The 23,043-nt window shown below is 37.8% G+C and overlaps 1 protein-coding gene across 3 annotated transcripts; it reads left to right on the top strand.

Annotated features, from left to right (window-relative positions):
• The first annotated feature begins 229 nt into the window (after positions 1-229).
• LOC115918656 (PWWP domain-containing protein 2A-like) lies at positions 230-19,817 on the top strand. 3 transcript variants are annotated; one of them, XM_030986141.1, is made up of 4 exons: positions 230-477; positions 2,860-4,372; positions 9,356-9,393; positions 19,181-19,817. In XM_030986141.1, exons 1-3 carry the CDS (start codon positions 305-307, stop codon positions 9,383-9,385), a joined length of 1,716 nt encoding a protein of 571 aa, XP_030842001.1. In that variant the 5' UTR covers positions 230-304; the 3' UTR covers positions 9,386-9,393; positions 19,181-19,817. The 3 variants fall into 3 exon arrangements, with proteins under 3 accessions (XP_030842001.1, XP_030841999.1, XP_030842000.1); XM_030986139.1 differs by having other exon boundaries at positions 231-477; positions 2,860-4,426; XM_030986140.1 differs by lacking the exons at positions 9,356-9,393; positions 19,181-19,817 and adding an exon at positions 9,174-9,346 and having other exon boundaries at positions 231-477; positions 2,860-4,426.
• The last annotated feature ends 3,226 nt before the right edge of the window (positions 19,818-23,043 follow it).

Below are 23,043 nucleotides of genomic sequence, written 5' to 3'. Positions count from 1 at the left end.
GAAACTTATAAGGGAAATTGTATATCTATGTCATTTTTTAATAGAGAATTCTATACTACACCGATGTAAATCTCTACTGAAATACGGTTTAGTTTGACAGCTTTGTACGAATTATATATACTTCGCTGAAAGCAATACATTTACGCATGCGCTGTGTGTCCTTGCGCGGGATACACACAGCTTTTCCCTTGTTCTCGTTGATGCGTTTGTGTTTGTATGCGGCGTGTGAAATCGAATGGGGACTTAAATTGTCCATTCACGTAGTACACAAATAGCCAGACCCGACCCATGAAAAAAGCTGGCTATGTCAGCTGTATTACTGGAGCCAAAAATGGCTTCGCAAATCGTAGAAGACAGTCCGAAAATCGGATCTGTCTTACCAGTTGAAGTTGAACAAGCTCTTCCAGACCTGCTAATGGTATCACTGAAGTCCGGGGGTAAAGTTTTTCGTGGTGTTCTGATCGACTCAAACTCAGGGTAAGTGAAAAATACGTGTAAAAAGTGACCATGAAATCTCGAAAAATATAGGAGTGGGCCTGGCTGTCGATTATGATGATAGGATTTTGTTGGGAGGGTGCTGTCAAAATTAAGGATGATGCCAAAAGTTATAATAACAGGTTTATTTAATAAAAGTAAGATGAAATTATATCTGTACAATATTGGAAAGGTGAAAGAAATCAAAAATATATGATATTCTTGATTTAAGTTAAAATTATGTTGCTGACTTGCTGTTTATGTCGCTGACACAATTGCTACCCATTCCAATCGCCCAACTTGTCATTTTGCATTAATGCTTTTGAAACATCTTTGCCTCTGAGAAACACATTAAAGATAACAATTTCCTAAAGTAGCCGTAATGACGATAAACAAATTGATAATGAGATACATATGGTGTAACCGATTCCATTATTTTGTAGTCTGCCGCTGTTCAACTTAATTCATGCAAAAGAAGTTGTTAAAAAAATGAAAGGGTAAAATCTGAGGTCGAAAGAGTGGAGGTGAACAGCTTTCACTGTGTTGGGTAAATGACACCTTAAGACCACAGGTGATCAGAAGTAATTCTTTCTATATTAATAATAATGTATGCCCTAGCTAACATTGTACTTTTCCTCAATGACTAACGTTTTCTTTCAGCATGTTCTTTCAGCAAGTCATCAGATTCTGTCCAATTTAAATTCTAGAGCCAGGTTTGGTTATAATCAAACAAAAATCATGACTATAGTTTAAGCCCTCTGTAACCATTTGATGGAACTACCCAAAGTCAAGATGTCTCTATAACTTCTGTTCTGTCATGTTTTAAAATATGACTTCTTGTTGGTAAGATATGACGTTTTTCAGTCATGAATATCCTGCAAGAGACTAGGAGAGTCACAGCATTTTTTTCCTTCTGTGTCTGACTATCTATATGGACATTAATGTTGCCCGTTTGTTAGCTGTGTAGTTATTATAGTTATTGTAGGAACATAGACTAGTGCTAGTGCTAGTGGAAAAAAGGAGTCTACCACAAATTCTGTTCAGCTGCAATGTGGTTTGAAGTTGCAATATTATTCAACGAATTAAAAAAGAAAAGTTGCAATATTATTCAAGGAATTCGAAAAGTTGATTTTGTCATCTTGAAATTTTTCATCTGATCAGGAGACAAAAGATAGATGTATCATTTAATGAAAGTCACAAGTCGTCTTTTATCTCCCCTCTTGTAGCGCTAACATTCTCTTGAATTTTACATTTTTATTTTATTCTTTCTTATGCTCAGATTTAGACAGGATTCCAAGAGCCTGGTGGGAGAATTTGCTGAAGCTTGACCTACTCCTTAACTCCTTAACTCCCGATGTTGTGTCTAATCTGATACCACAATGCATTTTATATTTCCCCTCAGATTTCAGCCTTACAGTGTAGCTTTACTAATTACTTGGAAAGTGTGAATCCTGTTCTCTAGTTGCTACCAAAAGTGACTCCAGAAAAACCAAACGATTCAAGATGTCATGGATCAATATATCTTTGTCAATAATAAAATATGTTCATATTCTGCGCTGCTCTCCACAGTTGGATACCAGTACATTTGTTCCCCAGAATCTAGGTTTATGAGACACATCCTACAAATAAGAGATATATAACTTTTTATAAAATGATAATTACCATGGAATGTCTTTCATTTTCCAATTCTATGCAAATAATCTATTGACAACAGCATCTTCCTAGAACTCTCAGACTGGGATCTATAGAAAGCATGTGTTAAGCAAATGAAATGGTATACAACAGGTTAATAATAGGAACAGATGCATACAAATTTATCCGCTGTACACGTCCTGGTATCCCTGAACCCTCACTACTCCTTTTACATCCTGAGTTAGTTCTGGGATTTCCGATAGTATCAGCTGTTTGACAGTGAATAAAGGGTACTGTTAGAGTTGCCCAATAGCTCAAAGCAAGCAAATTTGTCAACTGAACATGTTTAAAAATATCAACCCTAATATTGAGTTGGCCACATGAAAAAAGAGGGAATTGGAGGGTATTAAACTCTTCCAACAGCCAGATTGTTGAACAGATTTGTTATAATTACTATAAAAAAACACAAGGTGTCTCTTATTATAGAGACTGATAAGCAAGAGCATTAGGATGCTGCTGATGTAGAGCTTTTATTTTATTGAAATTTGAAAAAGAACTGGTTCTCCTGACCCTACTGATTTTCATCTCAAGAAATGGATGAAAACCAAATCTTTTATTATGCTCCCCATTTCCAATTATGAAACCAGGTTAGGTTAATTTTATACCTTACATGTAGCCAGTACATATATTAGTCAGATAACTATGCCCAAATGTCTAATTGAGATTCTTTGTGTGTTTATGGTGCTCTCTTAGAGCATGTCCTGTAGGTGTACCAGACCCTTCAAACCTCGGCTCACGGCTTAACAAGGAGTTTGGCGTGCCAGTCATAGACACCGCTTTCATCAAGCACGAACAGGATCCGGGCACAGGGGACACTGCTACAAAAGTAGAGGACTCTGCCTTGAGCTTCAGACAGTCCTACTTCCAAAATATGCCACTGCCCCCTGCAAGACCACTTCTCTTCGGCAAGAAGGAGAAGACACCAGAAATCAAACCAAAGACAATTAGCCATGTAAGGTCTAGACAGTTTCGGCTGCGGCCTCGACAGTTGCTTTGTAGCAAGTGCAAAGGGGCTTGTCATTCAGCTAAAGCAAAGACTGCTGCAAGTAACAGACCTGATAAGAACGGTCTGAAGAAGAGGAAAGCAGACTCATCAGGTGATGTTGTCCGCAAAAAGCCCAGACCCGACCCTCGTGTGATTACAAATGGTGGAACAAATATGGCTAAACCAAATGCAGGGGCGTCAGGTTCCCGTCCATTGAGTACTCCAGCAAAGTCAGTAAACAAGTCTCTCAAGAAAACTAGCCCTGCCATCAAGATATCATATGCAACGCCTGGGAAAGGACAGAGGTTGATTGTGAGGATACCACCTCGCACAAACAATTTTAAGCAAGGTTCTCCTTCTACAGGGATCGGTTCCAAGAATAAGAACAGAGTACTAACCGTTCCATTGTCACCGTTATCTTCACTTGGTAAGCATACAATTGACTCTTTAAAGAAGATGAATGGTCTGCATAAGGCACCAGTGAATACCCAGCATGATAAGATCAGGATTGTAAAGACCAAAGGAACTTATTCAATACCTTCAGAAACATTATCAATGAGAACTTATGGCCCTCTACCTGGGTCACCGAAGATAGTGAATGGAAAAAAACTAGTAGGAAATGTCACTGTCAAGCCAATAACATTACTTAATGGGTATCGGCCACTAAGCATCATGCAGAAAAAACTGCCATGCACCCCTAATATCTTGCCGCCATTTGAGATCAGTGACACAGCCAGTGATTGTTCATCTTATACTAGTAGAGGATCAAGGAAAGGTGGTAAGAAGGGCAAGCAGAATGGTTCCATCAACAACAACAATTCAGAATATGAGTTTGATTCTGACGCATCGTCGACGGTAGCCCCTAAGAAGAAAGAAGAGGAAGTGAAACCCAGCAACCACAAGAAGAATGTGACCAAGAGCATTTTGCCCGGAGGTCGGACAGTCTGTGTAGGTGACATCATCTGGGGGAAGATCACAGGGTTCCCTTGGTGGCCGGGACGCATCGTCCAGATCATCGTGACCCGAAGCAACGAGGGCGGCATCACTCTGCAGGAGGCCCAGATCACCTGGTTCGCGTCGCGCTCCATCTCCTTCATGCCGCTCACCAAGCTTCCACCGTTCCTGGGGGAGTTCAAGAAGCACTACGACAAGAAGAGGAAGGGGCTGTACAAAGAGGCCATCTCGCAGGCAACCAAGGCTGCAGAGGCACTGTCCAGTGAAGTACGAGAACTCCATACTATGTTTGAAACTCCACTTAACAAATCCTAACCCAAGGTGAGTCACTGTAGATTCATCTACTAATCCTGCATCATCGCTCTCTCTCTCTCTCTTCCTGGGGAACCCACGCTATTATGACAGTTTCCTTTACCCAGATACAGAAACCATTTACTGTTTCATTCGGAGGCGGAAATACCTTGATATTCCTCCATTAAAAAGAGAAAAAGATCAAATAAATTTTCTTCCATTTTCAGGCTATTGGTTTGTACATAAACGGTTGCAAATGTACATTTATAGGTATATTTCGTCATATTTGGTATTCTTTTCTTTTGTAGTTTCTTTTGCAGGAGATGTCTTTGTTAACATTTTATCAATAGGCAGAGAGCTGTTAGCTACAGGTCTCCAGAGCTATCACCTGAGCTTGTTGCTCAGACACTTGAAGTTCAACAACCCAGATAGTATTTCATCTTCATGTGTAAAAAACAGTTTGTTAGGCATCTTTATGATTATCAAGTCTTCTTCATTGTAATAATGAAGTCGTAGCAGCAGTGGTCCTATAATAAAGTGAGGTAAGGTATGGTATGTTATTCCAGAAAAATTGGCAGCTGATGGTTATAAAGAAAATTCAAGATAGGAATACGTTATTTCAATCATTGCATAGATAAAACTTAGCACTACCGTTATGCTTTTTGGCCTCCATCGACTTTTGTTTGCATTGTGCCTGCAAATCTGTTCCTGTCCTTTGTGGAGTTGACTGGCCCTGTACCGACATGGCCACATAATTTGGGTTTTCCTGTCTTTGTGTTAATAGTCCCCCTTCTCCATGTCTGACCATGTTTAAACTTGACAACCCCATACTAACAAATGGGAACTCTCACATTGAATAAATAATAACAACTTTTTAACTTAATATAATTATCAAAAAATTGTCCTACCTATTTTGTCCAGGCCCTGTAGTTGGTCTAGTAAAGCAATATGAGTTGGTTTAGCGGTAATATCCGCGCCATTCCGTGGTATTATCAGTTCTCTCTCTTCGCGTACTCGTGACTCTGATCGGCCCAGGTTCAAAACTGGGTCATGTCTTTTGGATGGCCAGTCTCAGATGTGAATAATCATATCTGATTGATACACGTCTGTTAAAACCCTAATAAACACACACACACACATTTTTTTCCAGAGTGAAACATATGAGTAACAGCAAAAAAAGTATGGCAGGCTCTGTACATATAGGACTGAATCCTCCCTAGAAATTACATTAATAGCTTACGGTATCAAAACAATGAAGGAATTTAAGGTATTTAGTCAAAGGCTTTACACCAATTATCTTTGTTTCTTTAAAGAAAAAACACTTCATCTCGACTACCGGTAGGTAGGTTTGGGGCCAAAATCTCAAAAGATCATCTTAACATCAGGATTTGACATACAATGTAGCCTACACATACCGTTTACATTCATGAAAACAGTCAATTAGGTGTGTATTGTATGCATTTAAAACCAATTTCTTCAGATACATGCGTACACAGTCACACAAATCATAATGACCAAGTGTCTCTCAACAGATGCCAGAGCTCTTGCTAAATTTATTCAGTCTTGGACCTTATGTCTGACTCATATCCTGTGTCAGATATAGAATCAGTTTAATATCATCATCCTGATTCATCTGATTTACATGGATATGAAACAATTGTACGATGAAACCTGTCTTAGTGGCCACCTCTTTATAAAGACCACCTGTCTACAGTGGCCACTTTTTCTGTTTCCTTTGAGTCACCTTTATAGAGAGGTTTGACTACATGTTCCTCCTCGTACAGTCTTACTCATGGAACCCTTTACTGATGTTACCTGTACATTTGTATACAGGTTTTAGTATAGGACTTGTTGAAAGCCAGCAATACTGCAAAATTCAGTAGATACCATGGACTGTAGGTGGGACACATAAAGAGTCTGAGGTCAAAGGTCATTCCTTGTCATATTGATCATGTTCAAGTATCTTTAGTACAGGTAGTCTGTTCTTCTGAGAGTTTACAAGCTGTGCTGTACATTGTGGATGAACAGTGTAGTGTAATGTATACACATCGTTTGCATTCGAAGAATGTGCCAGTGTATTTGAATTGTTTGTGAACCCTCACAGTCAATGGAGGATGTATCAAACTCCATGGAAAACCCAAGGACACATGCTTCAAGTCTTTGTATTGACATTCTCATAATGAGAAGGAAAAAAAATCCCCTCGTAGAAAAGGGGACCATGAGCATATTTTGAAGCACAACCGTACAATGAGTAAAATATGTGAGTCTCTCTCAACAGTTGGCAATGTACCCATGAATTTGGTTCTGAAATCATTCAGTATCAAATGCATTAGACATAGTTCTTGTATTGTTACATGTTGGGATAGTAATATGGCACAGAAGAACAGATATGCACAGCTGCAAGTACATGCACATATATAGACGCTGTGCTCATGTTTGTTAACAGGAAGTGCCTGCAGTCTGGCTGTAAGTACTGTATGAACAGCATGAAGCGTGGCATGGCAGTGATCAACCCTGCTATGTAGTGGGGAGGAAAGGAAGGCTTACTACAATTGAGTACATGATGGTGGTTGGGAGGGAAAGGGGCGGGGCACATTAGACAACTCATAACTCATGATGGGGGGGGGGGGGGTATGTAATACAGACAATTCATATCTCATAATAGGGGGTGGGGTAGTTTGACTGTAGACAAATGTTTCATTATGAATGATGGGGAGGGGTTCTCTAACTTCTCTATACAATGATGGCAGTTGGGAGAGGAAAGGGGGGGGGGGGTATTACGGACAATTCATAACTTATAATGTGGGAGGGGATACTACAGACGATTCATATCTCATAATAGGGGGTAGGGTAGTGGTACAGTAGACAATGTTTCATGATGAATGATGGGGAGGGGTTCTATAGACCATATGTCATGGTGGTTTGGAGGGGGGGGGGGGAGGTACCATAGACAATTTATGATTGCAGGAGTAGGGGGGGGGGGTCTATAAACAGTGTTTCATGAATGGGAGGGATGGAAAGTTCATGCCACTGACAAAATATATTTTGCATTTGGCCTCCTTGAAATATGTGCTATTCTGTTTATTATTTAGTGACATTGAGGTTTAGTGGAATCCAGTAACACTAGTATCATAGTAGCATCCTTGGAGAGTTCTTGGCAGATGGTTATGAAATCATGGCAAACACCATAGGACCCAATTATTTCTAGGGCGTCAAATCCGAGGTACTCTCTCCTGCATCCTTTCCTTTTAATATGAGGATGTGGCTTGCTGAGGACCGTAAATGGCTCAGCAGAATTCCATACGGCTTGGCAGAAAAAGATGCAATGTGGTTCTTTCACTCATACCCTAGTAAACCCTTTTCATAATCCTCTCCGTCAAAATACAATTGAGGTAACATTCATTTGACATACATGTATGAAGGAATGGGAGGTGGGTTAGGGAAAAAATGTGTGCAGCAAGCCAGCAATGCTCCTACATATAGGTGCATTGAAATATCTGTGTGTCGTAATTCAAAGAAAAGTGAAGAGCACTGCGCTTAACTGCTTAGATCATTGTTTTATGCCATGGTAGGTTTTTTTGAGGCGGTTTGGTATGTCATACCGGTTTGTAAGCAAGGCTATAGAGATGTATTTTTGCTCTCTCGTAGAGCAGTTACTTTGATAATACTGTCATTTGAAAGTCATTAAAGTACATGTAATTTTGATTTTCTGAGTTTGTTTTGTTGTTCTGCCAAAGTATGAGATAGATCTAATTCTCCACCCAGTCCCTTAAAATAGAGTTGATTTTCTTAAAACTGTCATAATTTTGTGGGTTCCTGAAACGTAATACTTATATTTACATTCATCGACTATACTCTCTCCTTCATTATTATATTCACTAATATTCACATTATATGTATATTCTGATATTTATTTCCTTTCTGCTTTGTAATATATCATTACAGCTGATTGAAATTCAAATTTTCGTAATAACACCAATTAGTCTTTGTGAAGTGCCTCAATACTAACTATTTCATTTTGCATTTTGTATTCTGTTTATTTAAATACAATTATTCACTATAAGTGAATGAAATATCTGTATTTAGGCACTTCACAAAGATGTTTGCATTGAATATGGTTACATTATGAAAATGTTCTATTCATATAGAGTTCATATAACTCACATAATTTACATGATAGCATTTAACCATTCAATTGTGTTCGCATTTAACAGAAAAGGATTTTTTTCCACATTTTTTATTTTCTTACATTATTTCTAAACACATTTCAGTAGCAGGCTTCGCTATATGCACAATGCTAAAGATCTGATGAAAAATATACCAAAGCTTTGAAGCTCAACTAATCTGCTCATAATTTGAACTTTGCTAACTTATAAGTTGCTCCTTTACATACGGTACTCTTATTCATTGATAACAACAAAAAATTGTTTCAATCTCAAATAATATTTTATTCTTAAATGTACTCTTCATGTTCTGAGCTAAATAACAAAACAATTAGATATTGATTGATTTTGATGGAGAGTGTAAATTGAAGATCATCAAGACTAACTCTATGAACATATTGTTCTTGATGTCCAGGCATATACAGTACATGTAAGAATTGAAATGTATGATATTCTTGTTCAATTCCATTATTTTTTTCAGAGGGGAGGGGGGGGGGATAGGAAAAATTAAATAGTTATATTTTTGATCTAGCCCACTTATCAACCATCATTTTGCAATTTATGTCAATCTACCATCTAGATTTCAACTACTAATATGTCTATTTTGTCTGAAGCATTCTTTGTTTAGCAGTTCATGTCACAGACCAAGTGTTGATAACAAAAACAGGTCTTCTTTGCTTGTGAGGAACAAACACGTTGCCGAAGATCGTCTATAGATGATTCATATCATGATCCATGCCTGTCTGTACTCACTATCTTCTCTCGTCTTCCTCTCCCTTCTGATTGACTCGTCAAGTTGGCAACAGCTCAAGGGAAATCGGCTTAGATTCACAGGTGAGTGATACAGTCTTTCAATTACAAGGTCTATATTCTACTGAACCAATTAAACTCGATGCTGGTTTTGAGCTTGATTTAAGTCAAGGTCGACATGTCTAGTTTGTTCAATATTTTTGTAAAGTGCTTTGAGAGACATCATAGATGTACGTAGCACCTAATAAAGCAGAAATATTATTATAATTCTATAAGATCAATTTGTTAAAGTTGCTTTGTCAGACATGACTTAAATTTTGCGTAAACCCAGCATCCGGTTTAATTTTTAAGTAGTATAGACCTAGATTTTAAAGGTACAGGGGCCGTATTCTGGAATTTATATTATCTTTTAAGTTAGTGAAAGTATGTTAAATTAAATAAAGTCAAACCTGCTTTAGCCCCAACCTGTCTACAGAGACCACAAGTTATGGTTCTGTTGAAAACCTTTCTACCGGTAATTGAAACATGTTCTAAAGGAACCTGTACATAAAGACCACCTGCCTATAAAGACCAATTTTCTTGTCTCCCTTGGGTGGTCTTTACCGACGGGTTTCACTGTACATCTAAATTAGGGCAATTCATTGGTTAGAGTTATTCATCAGTTAAGAGGTCTAGACATTTGTGTATGCACCAGTAAAACACATTTGTGTATGCACCAGTAAAACACATTTATCCTTTTTATATCATTTGCGAGACCAAATTGATATATCTTTTACCAACAAACGATAACAAAGCTTTCAGGATATGGCCCCATATTTGTTCAGTTGGCATCAGCATTATGCCTTTTGTTGCTTTGTTTTATGTTGCTTGTGCCCTCCACTGTAATATATATATATATGTATCAGTCGTAACAAAAAGTGTCTCAGGTTAAGTCAATCTTGAATAAAAACACTTCTCAAGCAATGGAACAAGAAACTAGTTTGTTGTATACATGGTGTAGTTAAATAGGGGTTTAATTGAGGGGTCTCTTTGAAGATAAAAGATGAATTTGTGACCAGGTACAGGTGTGCCTATTGGTACTGAGGCAGTCAGTAATTGATTGCAGTGAGGAAGTGTCCTGTAGATGAGCTTCTGATCATGCCCATTGCCCAAGCTTAAATGTTTATTATACTTTATGATTCTTTAAGTTTAAACTAATTTTCTCTCTGTGTAGTCCATCTATGGAGTGAGATATTCCATACCTAGATTCGTAACACACCAAAATATCTCACGCCGTATAGACAGCAAATGAGATTCCAGTCGTGAGATTTGACTGGTAGACCAAAGAGAGATGTAGTCTGTAGAGTAAAGTGCGGCTTTGGATCTGCAATTTCAGCTGACGGGATCGAGATATCCTCATGCGTTTATTTGCCAGTGTGTAGAGAATGGAGTGATTTGACATATTGCCCAATTGTATCCCTTGGCAGTATGCCGGATGATACTTTGGATCCGGCAGCTGTAACGCCGCTGCATCATATTCTTGTGTGCGCTCTAACTGCCACATTCCTTTACGGATTTCTTTCAAATTTTGTATGGAGGTGTATCTTGATATACTCTACAAGCCTATAGATTTTGATGATCCTGCCTCCAGTGTTCCGTCTTTTATTGGGTCAAAGGTCATATTTTGATAGATGTCTTGTGTGCACTCTGCAGACCACATATATCTTAGGATATAATATGAACATTAAATATCTATTAATTTGAATACGTCATTTGAAGCCGCTTGTTTCTGCCACAAACCTGGAAATCCTCTAAATTGTATTACTGGTATTTACCAGTATAACTTTGTCAGTGGAACCGAAGTGTGTTGCAGCCATCCACACCAAAACCCACTATTGCCTTAAATATGAATACGGAATATGATTTTTGCTGGTGGGAGTCACTGGAAGGGTGTTGTAGCTACCCACCCACAAACCCACCATATGAATACTTGAATAGTTCATATTTGCCTACCGGTATTAGACTGAAGGGTTGGCCTCCTCCTTCCCCCACAGCCACACCCACAGTCCCACACACATCCTTTGTGTGAGAGAGAATGTAGGTCAATTCCATAAGGAGGGTGATGACTAATTGGAAGAGCTACTTTCACCTTTGACCTCTACTGTTGCTACCAAGAATCAAGTAGTGCTTTCAGAATTCTTCAGCTACCTTGGATGAAGAAGGAAAAAAAATGCTTCTAGGGTGGAGGAACGTCATACTTCATACAAGAGAAAATATGAACATGTACTCCAAGAAGTATTGCATTGCAACACTAATGGATGTGTACATTGATGTGAGAGAGAGAGATAGAGAGAGAGAGAGAGAGAGAGAGAGAGAAAGAGAGAGAGAGAGAGAGAGAGAGATAGAGGGAGGGGAGAGAGGGAGGGGAGAGAGTTAGAGAGAGGGAGAGAGATCAGAGACGAGATGGAGAGACAAAGAGCAAGAGAAAGAGAGAGAGAGAGAGAGAGAGAGAGAGAGAGACACAAAGGGATAATTATGACAACATGAAGATGTTTGGTAGATTTTCTCCTACAGAGGAATGCCTTGTAGATTTGGCAGTGTGCCAAACACCAAGAACATACACTCCTTTCCCAACCCAGTCTCCACTTTGAACTTTAACCCCAGTGCCAATGACCCCATTGCCACCCAAAGCATAGGCGTGCACTTGGAATGGCAGATTATCTTGATAGTACAACACAAAGAGCGCTACAAGGAGTATTCTCCGCAGACCCTAAGTATATTTGCTCTCTCAGTGATGTCCCTTGTCTCTTTTTTAGTGTGTCCTGAGAAAAGGCTGGAATTAAGTCTCGGAAAAGTAACATGCTGCATTGTTGTTGCTGCTGCTAAGAGCTGGATACATGAAGGAAAAACAAACATTAGTTGAGAGAATAAAGAGATGGTCATGAAATAGTTGGAAAATTGCCAGAATCATTGCATACAATGATTTTTGAAATCATTGTTTACCATTAATTGGTTTGATAATTTGATAGTGTTCTGAATGTCAAGAGCTTGACTGAAAGGGTTTATGTTCTTCAAATCTTCATGTAACATTTTATTTTTGTGTGTGGATATTTCTGCCTTTTCATTGGGCTTACCCTTGGCATTTAAAGCCAGCATAGCTTCTGAATACATTTAATTTGCAAACCTTAATTGCCCTTTGAGGGATATGAAAGTCAGTAATTCATCCCCGGCCTAAGAAATGTCATCTCTCTGCTTACGAACTGGATACTGTTTTGGTCATTTTTATCCCTCAGATTTCAGGGATGACTCATGTATTATGTAAAGATTTTTTTTTATTATTACTAGTAGTTTTTATTTAGTAATGATGGGTGTGAGATACTTTTCATTATTCTTTTACATAGTGTTTGAATGATCCTAACTTATTTGCATCAATATCAGAGGATACTCTGAAAAAGGAATTTCTACTCTGATTTTTAGATTTCTGATTTCTTTTTCGAAATCAAAACGGCTCTGTAAAAACGTTATAGTAAATTGAATATCTTCATTCCATCCCCCTATCTCAGTCTTCCACCTCCTGATTCTGAAATACTAGAAACTTCTTGCATAAGTAATACATTTTGCTGCAATTCACACAGTAAAATACTGGATTGAGGCCGTGTATCTCGTGTAGGACTCAAATATTGGTAGACTGTCTAAATATATTCACTAGCTTTGCAGCTGCAACTTTTATACCACGGGATGAAGGATGTTGTCAGTATGAAAGTACCGTCAAGCATTTGTCAAATTCTTCTTGAACATTCAAGTATCAGAGGAAGATCAATGTGAGGAATAGAGGAAGTAAGAGAGACATGTGATAATGATTGATACGTACAGATCAAAGGCGGGAGGGAAGGAAGGAATAAGAAAAAGGAAAGCCATTTTAGATGTAGAACAAGTTACGTGTAGAAAGTGGTAGCAATGTTCTCAAAATAGACCAATTTACTAGCATATCAAATAATATGCTTACTTTTTAAACAAAGGTTGTTCTTGACAATCTAAAAGCTTGCCATAACAAGTAATGTTTGCAGACTGGATTCCATGTATTGTAGTTCATTCATTAATAACGGGTTAGTGGAATAACCTGTCATTAGGTCCCCAGGAAAGAAACATCCATAAATTTGAATATGTTAGTAAACCGGTGTAGTGATAGAAAAGATGACAAAAATAGAAGTATGAATTTCTTACAGGCTAGGGACGAGGAGGCTGAAAGAAATACAAAAAGATTCGACCGACAGACCGATAGATGATGAGAGAGGGCAAGTGATGAAGAGGTCAAGCAAGAAAGGGAGAGAGAGAAATAGAATGACAGCTGTGTCAACTATCAAGATTACAGTCATAAGGCATGTCTTCATCAGCTCGAGTTTGCCAAATAACCCGCTATTTTAACTATCTCGATCTCAAATTATACAGCTAATTTCCGTTTTCATCAGCCAGCAGTTGCAATTAGCGGGATATTTGGTCGAGAAAATATCCCGAGAAATGTTGGTCTTGTTTCCAAAATATCCTGCTATATGGGAAATAACAGGCTAATTTGCGCCCGTCCAAGCTAGTTTGTGATGAGCGTATCGGTCTGGTGAAGACGCATTTTCGAGCTTTGGGATAATTTTCTGAGTCTGAAAATAGTGGGTTATTTGGCAAACTCGAGCTGATGAAGACAGGCCAACAGAGAACTTTATTCTGGCTTGCTAATGTTATGGGAAAGGACGAGATGACAGAAGCTGGAATTAACATCCTGACATAAGTAGTTTTCAGTTCATCCTTTCCTAGTCCCCATGACACTGACAAGGGCCTAGTACATGTATATGTAATTTGTGCATGTTTGAGGAAAATTCTCTCTTTCTCTGACTCTGTCTCTCCCTGCTCTTGTGGCAGACTGTCGGTAAAACTCAATATACGTAAATGTAGGAAGTGTACAGTTATTGTACTCGAACACTATCAAATCTGCTTAGTTTACTGACCAGTACAATATGTGATTTATCAGAGATATTTGGCACTATCAAATTCTACTGAATGAGGAGTCATGCACCTACATAAAGGTGAATTGCATTGATTGAGGGACAATGCACTACATTCTTTGGGGCTTGTTTCTTTGTCTGCAGCCAAGTTGTCTTTATTCTTTGTGTAAGCGTAGTAGTCCTCGCCCAATGAATGCAGTCAGAGAGAACAAAGAGACCCATAGACCGTGCGGCCTATTGAAGATGCTCCGTTGAGCTTACACATACTGCTATACTCTTGACACTTTAATATTGTGTGTTTAACTTTTAAGTCTATATGAGCCAATTAGACAACATAAGATCATCTATAACTACCAAGGGCATTAACACATGGAAGCTTATTTGTAATAAAGTATAAATCTACATGTAGGCAACGTCACATTAATGAGGAAGTACCTAGACAATATCTAATAAATAAACGTCAACAATTTCTAATCAGTTATACATACATTGGTACTTAAAATCCATAGTACAAAAGATTCCAATGAGATACACTTTAATAGATTAATCTATTTGACACAAGTTTATTGAAACATCTCATCAACAGCCATTTACAATTTTCTGAGCAAGCTCTTACAGGGTAATTTTGGAAACGGTTTATGGGTTTTTCAAGTCTAAAGTCACAAAAATGCTGTATCTTAATTGTCTTCCTGCGGTTACAATTCTTGTTGACCAGTCCATCAAAATGAGATTTTATTCTGCAAAGTAAACACAGACATGTAAAAGAAACTATGGACCTACATGAACCCGTTTTTGTAGGTTTATACTATTTCTTGTTTAGTAAAATATTTAAAGATGCATTCGTCAGATATGGCATGTTCTTTGCAATATTTTTTCCAGTTGGAATAGTACATCAGGAAATGGCATAAGCACAGCGCAAATACGTGTAGCTCGCTTGTAGGACATGCATTCATTTTCATATGTTTACAGGAAACATTGCTAGTGAGTATAAATCATGCTCAATGTATAAATCAGTGCTCAAGTATGGACTCTGCCTTTATAGGCATTGCAGTGAAAATGGAGCCGAAATAGCAATAGAGCTCTCTTTCATCAATCATTCACTTTGTGAGATCATTCAAAGTAACCATGGTTTATCCCCATTTGTATAATAAATGTCACTAAAGGGCAGACAAGATTTATGAATACTAAAGTATAGTCACATCAATGCAGCTCATAAAATGCATGCCTCGATCGTCCCTGGTCAAAGTATTTACATAAATAATGCCTGTACAACAGCACATGCACATGGAGATACTCTGTAGATTTAATTAAGGTACGTAAGTTGGACATATAATTGATGGAGGCCGGAGCAAGGGCAAGCAAATTTCATCAAAAGACAGATATTTTAACCTGTATAAATCTCTATCAAGTAGAACAATGTTTGATATGCTAGTACAGTAACTAATGTAATATCTAAACTTCTGGCATACAAATGTTGCAAGTTGTCCTCTGATATCTTAATTTTGTTCAGATTTCTCTTTGTGCTTCCCAATTAGCAAAACTTCATTCAAATCTTGATAGCGAAGCAGTCATCAAAGCCTGCATCTGCTCAAGACTGAATTCAAGCTTTCTTCATTAGTAAAACCAGTACGGCTCAAAGTGATAGTTACATGCTGGAGACTTAGTTATAGGTTGAGTAATACAACGTATAAATACCCAAAACAGATACAGTATTGTTTAGGCCTACATCTATTTCGAGCTTCACTAAAATATACCGTAATTGTTTCTGCTTTGAAATTAGTTAGAGATACTAAGATAAAAGGTTTGGTGCAAAGGCATGCAGCATACAATATACTTGTGGTAATTGAACATTGAGTTGTATCATTTTGTATGACACGTAGATCGATATGGGTTTTATTTTTCTTGCTGTACGTGTCTTAATTGCTTTCATGATATAACTCAATATTATCAAGCCATGGTATATTGTTGGAATACACCTCTGTGAGTCTAGTACCATTGAGCTAATATTAAGTAAAGTAATGGAGGAGCTACATGTACACCATATTCAAGGGAACTACATTTACCAAGTGGAGAAAGAACAGATGGAGAAATCCAATATGGCTGCCAGACTCTGAGATTAGCCCACTGGGCAGGGAGTGAGAAAATGCAACCTTGAGTACCAAGCTGTACAACAAGACATGTAAAACCACAACACACACTATAAAGTAGGGTGGGTCACTCCATGCAGTGCTTAGCTGTAAGCCAGCAGTGTGTGCATTGTGAGGAAACTCGATGCTGACTGTATGCGTAATAATGGAGGCCACTTTGCTTGCCTAGCCTGGCTTGTTCAGGGAATTCAAGATGAGTCATTGAATATGAATGCAGTGATTTCATCCCTAGCTCCTGGTCGCCATCTTGAATTGCTTGTTGTATACATACATGTACCTGCATGTTTGTCAGGAGATGATACATGTTTTAAAGTGTTATTATTTTTAACAAGGTTTTGACTGAAGTTATCAATATGACACAGTCGTCAATTGCTCTTGGAAAATTTTTTGTTTCACTTTTCAGTTTTCTGTACTTCATGAAGATTTGAACTGCAGGCCATTATACCAATATCTTTGCTTTGAGATTGAAAACTATAAATCCTTTCCCCTTTAAAGGGGTGTAGGACCTACAAGGTTAGATTCATAGTTGATTGATAATATGCAAATCGTAGTTTCTAGAATGTATTTGTTTTGAAATTCTACCCCTTGGCTAGTTGCAGAGGAATTATTGTTAATAAATATATTAATTCACATATTTGGCGTGAGAAGATCAAGCTCTATTTACATTTCTATCGTGCATCATGACTGATTTACAATCGACAAAAGTGCGATGTCACTCAAGCGTGGGAAAATCAGGAAATCTATATACCATACATATTGTATACAATGTACCAGTTTGTAATATTTATCTTGTCCTGTGTACTTTGTCAGCTCCATCTTAATTCCTGTCTGATTCATTGTACAGCAGTAGCGAGTGAACATTACATGGAGTGTATGTTCGGAGTTGAGGTCAAAGGTCAAGTGTACCTGCTGGTTGTGATAGTGGGCCGGCCTGCATGAGCAGGTTACCATGCAGTGTATGTTACAGTGCATGTGCACAGGTATTGGTTGCATGTGTGTATGACTATGAGAAATGACCTTTCATCATTTTGAACATACATGCGGTAGAAACATTACACATGAGGTACATTTACAGTACATTGCAGAAAAACCAATGTGGGAAAAACGTTGGTTTATTTCACTACCACTTACACTTGCATGATGGACCTTTAGTTTTCACACATCTCTGCAGTCAAACTTGTTCTTCGTCCTCTTTCATCCTTAGTCCTTCATCAATGGCCTTTCCTTGACCCATAAAGTGGGCGTCCTGCGTCTTGACCATACTACATGTAGTACATGCAGCCATACCCTGTAGGCTAAGATTAAAGGGATAGATTAGGTTTCCATAAGGCCTTGTACTACATGTAGTACCAGAAAGTCTAGAATGGATTGAAAGAGAGAACAGTGCATGGCATTTTTTCTGTTTCTGTGGTCTCCCTTGCCTATGAATCACATGTTTTTATTGTGTCTTAACTGTCTTGTCTTTGTGTTGATGCCCACAATGAAGAAGGGGATTATCATGGCACTTCCAGATAGAGTGTTATAATCACATTCTTTCTGAGAATATGCTGCAATATGTAAGGAGTTCAGGTTATTAATGCTACATGATGTGTTATATGTCAGCGATTATTAATATTACTCAGCCATTGAGGCATGTGAAACGACTGACATCATTAAATTGACCAGTCCTCGCATTTACAGGCACTTGTATTTACAGGCACTTGTACTTTGCTTTTTCTGTATGTGTAGTATTGTGTCAACCTACATGAGAGGCATGCATTTTCTTTATACCCTGGCTTTATAACCCGGCTTTATAACCCTAATACCAGTCTCTTGTGACCCATATGCACAAAGTACCTTTTTTTTTATTCATTTATATTTATGTTTTTATTTACTGCAACCAAAATAACAACATACACCAACAAAAAATCAAAGAACATCTTTGTTTTGTTACTTTGTATATTTATTAACGACAGCTATTTTCATGGCGAGGAAATTATGTCTTTAAATTGCAGAAAGCATAGTTGTAATTCATTTATTTCGCGGCAAGAAACTTGATCGGCACCAAAATCAAGAAAACATGTGAAATTGGACGAAAGTTATAAATGTACCAGATCTACTTTACTTCTATTTTTGCCTGCATTTGAAATGTTCTATCAGCTTTTGAAATTAATGTGCAAGTTCGTAAACATGTTCCTGCTTGTTACTAAGCTGTTTTGCCACAGCTCACAAGATTTCTATAAACATACCCTGTGAATTTGAAGGCCTACATGTAAATCATTATAAATTTGTATCATTAATGACAGTCACCTAAAAAGAATGTTGGATAGCTAGTGGACAAGATTGACAACACCTTTGATCAGCGTCAAACAGTGAATTATTGATTTAACTCGGGTCATACAAACAAAAGAGTTTGTAATGTCTTTTTAATTGTATGCCTGTCGGTTATCCATGTGTACATGTAGCAAGTCCATGTATCACTACAAAAACTAGTTCTGTATGAATAAACTTTCTTAAATGTTTACTCTGATTTTTGAAAATTAAAGCAATCATGCTCTCACTAAACCTGCAAAGGTACATGTAAGTTTATAAGAAAAGACTCTAGGTCTGAACTGTGTATGTTATGCCTATATGTGTGTTTAACTTCCTCAACATTCAATGTAATAAGATACAATATCCATTTCAGACATATGCATTGAGATTTTTTATTTTGCTGTATACTTTTCTTCAGTTTGAATAACACTTGAAACAAATTTGATTTATATCTTCCAGATGCTTTGACAGCATAATCAAATCATCCCAAAGCCAAACAGAGGAACAATGCTTATCACCTTGCCGAGGAGCCGGATACGTCAAGTGGACCACTCCTGCAAACCACAGAACAGAACTGTCTCCGGACCTTGTGCCTTCGACCAAGCCTCAAGAATACAAGGAATTCCACTGTCACAAAACTGCAGAAGGATTCCCCCATGAGAAGAAACTGCAGGAGAAGTCAACTGTCACTAAGGGCTGAGGAATTTCACCACAGAGGAAATACAGAGGGGTGATTCTGTATGATGTGCCCTATTCGACATCCATCTTTTTTCTATATACATGTACTTCATCTAAAAAGAAGAAGAAAGAAATCTTGATATGAGAAGAAAGAAAAATAGTCAGTGGTCGTATCGAGAGGTTTAAATATTTTGAATGAAAACAAATCAATAAATTTCATATGTCGTACAGGACATATTGCATGGAATCATCCAGATCGAGGGGATTGAGAGCAGATTGAACAACTGAGGTCGAGTCGAGAGATCCTTGGCCAGGGCAGGAGATGTCTGCAGAAGTCTGCAGGATGTCTGCAGGTCTTGAAGGAGTTTACTAGTTCCAGGAAGCAAGGCTGATTGTGGTTTGTGAAGAGAGGTGAAAATAAAATTGATTAGTGCAACTCCTAGGTTGATGCAACCATTTAGAATCAGAGAGATATTTGCTGTGCTGGATCACGGACATCATGTTGTAAGAAAACCTGGGGTAGTATTCTGAAATCGATGTTATCTTTTATGTTATATGAACGATGTTAGTTGTCACAACAAACCAAAATTAGGACAACTCATTGGTTAATGTCTGTGTAAAACTGGCTGCGTTTACGTAAATTTCAAAGAGACATCTGCGCAAGCACCAATGGTGTTGGTTTCGAGCAATTTTAGTCTGCCATGACGAGTAACATCGTTTTCACAATATGTCTGCAGATATTATTATAATGATCTATAACTGCCAGGGAGGGATTAGATTGGTCAATTGTTTTTTTCTTCTGGATTTCAAGCAAAAAGATTTCGAGAGGGAAGAAAAATATTTGATGAAGATATCATTATCAGTTCTTATGTAAGGAAATGAGATCAATTTAACTTTATTTTGATTATTTTTTCAGGTATTTTTGTCTATCTCTAGAATATTATTGTCTAGTTGAGGTGGTACCTTTGCAATCTTTAAAATAATTGTGTCTATAACGGGTCCTGTCATGAAACTTTTTTCTTCAACATTCTTTTTTTTAACTCTTCTCTATTTTGTTGGCATGCTGTAGGCTGTACCATTAAGTTCCTGAATGCAAATCCGGCTTTGACTGTCTCTTATTTTATTTTGCCCAACAGTCCTCAATTTACTTTTACTAGAAATAATAGTCTATACATCTATCTGCCTGTAATCGATGATCAACTTGTACATGTAGTTAACAATTGAATTATTCATGCCCCTTGTAAGTTTGATGTTTTGTGCTTTCTGTAACTCAAGAACGAAAGGTGAATAAGTTAAATACATTTAGATGTGAGCTTTAATATGCCACACTCTCAAGAAACATAAATACATTCTTCATATTATTACAAAACTTAGTAAGGGTATGAATAATTTAGTTGTTAGCTATATCAGTATGTGAAGATGAGTAATACACTGTTTTTTAAATGTTTTTATTTTTGCAGTTGGTGGGAATAGTTTATTGAAATAATTTTCTGTATCTGTATTTGGGCATTATATCCAAGATGTATTCACTCAGAGGGTTTCGCTTTATACTTCAGAGGTGGTGAGGGAAAGCTTCGCAATTGCCTTTCTCTTTCTCTTTCTCCCTTCTATTTTAAGAAAGAAACCAGCAATGACTCGCCCTGTAGTAACCTCCAGAGGTTCTCTGTGTATATTGACCAACTCATCCAGAGCTGGGCTTGAAGGGGAGAGTCAAGATCCTTCAAGATATAGCGATAATGCCTCAGTATTTGGCTTGCGTGTTGCTGCGTATTTATGGCAAGCCGTTTTAACATTTATTCCTATTTCTTGGTATCAAGAATTACCATTGCTTTACACTTGAAAATAATTTCTTGATATCAAGAAATAGGAATAAATGTTAAACGGCTTGCCATAAATACGCCGCAATACGCAAGCCAAATACACAAAGGTGTGACTGAGGCATAACTCATTAGAATATCGGTGAAAGTGACCTTCAAAGGTAAGGTAGAAAACCTCAGGAGGTTCTCTCTCCAGAGCAGGACTTGATGGGGAAGTCGAGATCCTGCATGATATAGCGATAACCCTTGTATCTGTATGATCATAATCCCTGTGAAAGTGACCTTCAAAAGTAAGGTAGGTTGACTGAATGTAGATACAATCTGTGCATTGGCAGATGAAGGTCATTTGAACTAAAATTGTAAAATCTACCTAGACAAACACCGTACCTGATGCGTGCTCATGAAAGTTGTGTAATCATTATCCATGTAATGCACTAACAGTACATTCTAAGGAACACAGATGGAGGTGTTCTTTTGAACCATGCCCTAATTAAGAACTGGTCTTTTGACCAACCCCACGCTAAAATGAAACCTGCTGTAGAGTATAAATCAATCCAAACTGCAATTCCTACAGGGTCACAGAAGGTTTATCACATGTCAGATACCACATTAGGTATGTCTTCATCAGCTCAAGATTGCCAAATAGCCCGCTATTTCTGATTCAGGAAATAGCCTGAAGTTACAAATCGTGTCTTCATCAGCTCGAGACTCGATCTCGAAACTCGAAACTCGACCTCAAGAAATTAGCTTGAGATATTTTGCTCAGCGTTTGCGCATAGTGCGAGTCTTCGGGCTGGTGTAGATGCACCGGATGAATAGCGTGATATTTTGCAAACTATAGCCCAAGATATCTTTGGATGATTATCTCTACCAAATATCCCGCTAATTGCAACTGCGGGCTGATGAGGACGCAAATTAGCTGGATAATTTGCGTTCTGGATTGTTAAAATGGCAGGTGATTTGGCAATCTCTAGCTGATGAAGACGGGCCTGTTGCAAACTCTAACCTTGAGGTTTGTTCACACATTTCATGGTCAAGAACAACAGCAGGTGTTTTGTGTACTAAATGAATAGCAAATGGAGATTTAAAAAAGTAGCTGTTACACAACAATGGTCCTAGGCATACTTGCGTATCTGTGTGTAATGAGATACATACCGGTATGCAAGGATTACCGTATGCGTAATACTCCCTAAGTAATTTCAGCCCTTGAGCCTACATTAATAATTTACTAAACGGTTTAATAAATGGTGCCCAAATTACTAGGTGGTCATATAAAGATCATATTCATCTTTAAGATTAAATAAATGGGGGAAAAACCAGACATAAGTCACACGGGACATGATTCTTGCATGAATCACCCAACTACAGAATAGAAGAGCAATGTGGTTACCTGGATAGTATAGAGTACCGAAGCTGTGACATCATAAAAATCTATTTTTGGAATTTCCCCAATTTTTTCTTCATTTTTCGAAAGAGCATCAATAATAATGTCTGAATGTCGAAAATCAATTGAGTATGTTAAGTATTGGCTGAGATAGGACCATCTGAATAAATAGATGTCCTATATAAGAACTCAGTGTTATATTGCTCTGGCTCGTAATGTTATGAACAAGAGCAATGTAACACTGAGTTCTTATAGGAAATCTATTTATTCAGATGGTCATATCTCAACTAATACTTAACATTTTCAATTGGTTTTCGACATTCAGACAGTATTATGGATGCTCTTTCGGAAAATGAAGAAAAAATTGAGAAATTCCAAAAATAGATTTTTGATGACGTCACACTTCACCACTCTATTATCCATGCATAAGGGAAGGCCACGAT

Source organism: Strongylocentrotus purpuratus, unplaced genomic scaffold (genome assembly GCF_000002235.5).
Source record: "Strongylocentrotus purpuratus isolate Spur 01 unplaced genomic scaffold, Spur_5.0 spur5_scaffold_15, whole genome shotgun sequence".
NCBI lineage: Eukaryota > Metazoa > Echinodermata > Echinoidea > Camarodonta > Strongylocentrotidae > Strongylocentrotus > Strongylocentrotus purpuratus.
Note: the sequence above shows the minus strand (reverse complement) of the source record. Positions and strands in the feature narration are given on the sequence as shown.

Excerpts from the sequence above, each read along its gene's own strand:
- LOC115918656 (XM_030986139.1), top strand. The coding sequence starts at position 305 with ATGTCAGCTGTATTACTGGAGCCAAAAATGGCTTCGCAAATCGTAGAA. Across the intron at positions 478-2,859 it reads CTGATCGACTCAAACTCAGG|AGCATGTCCTGTAGGTGTAC; the intron begins GTAAGTGAAAAA and ends GTGCTCTCTTAG.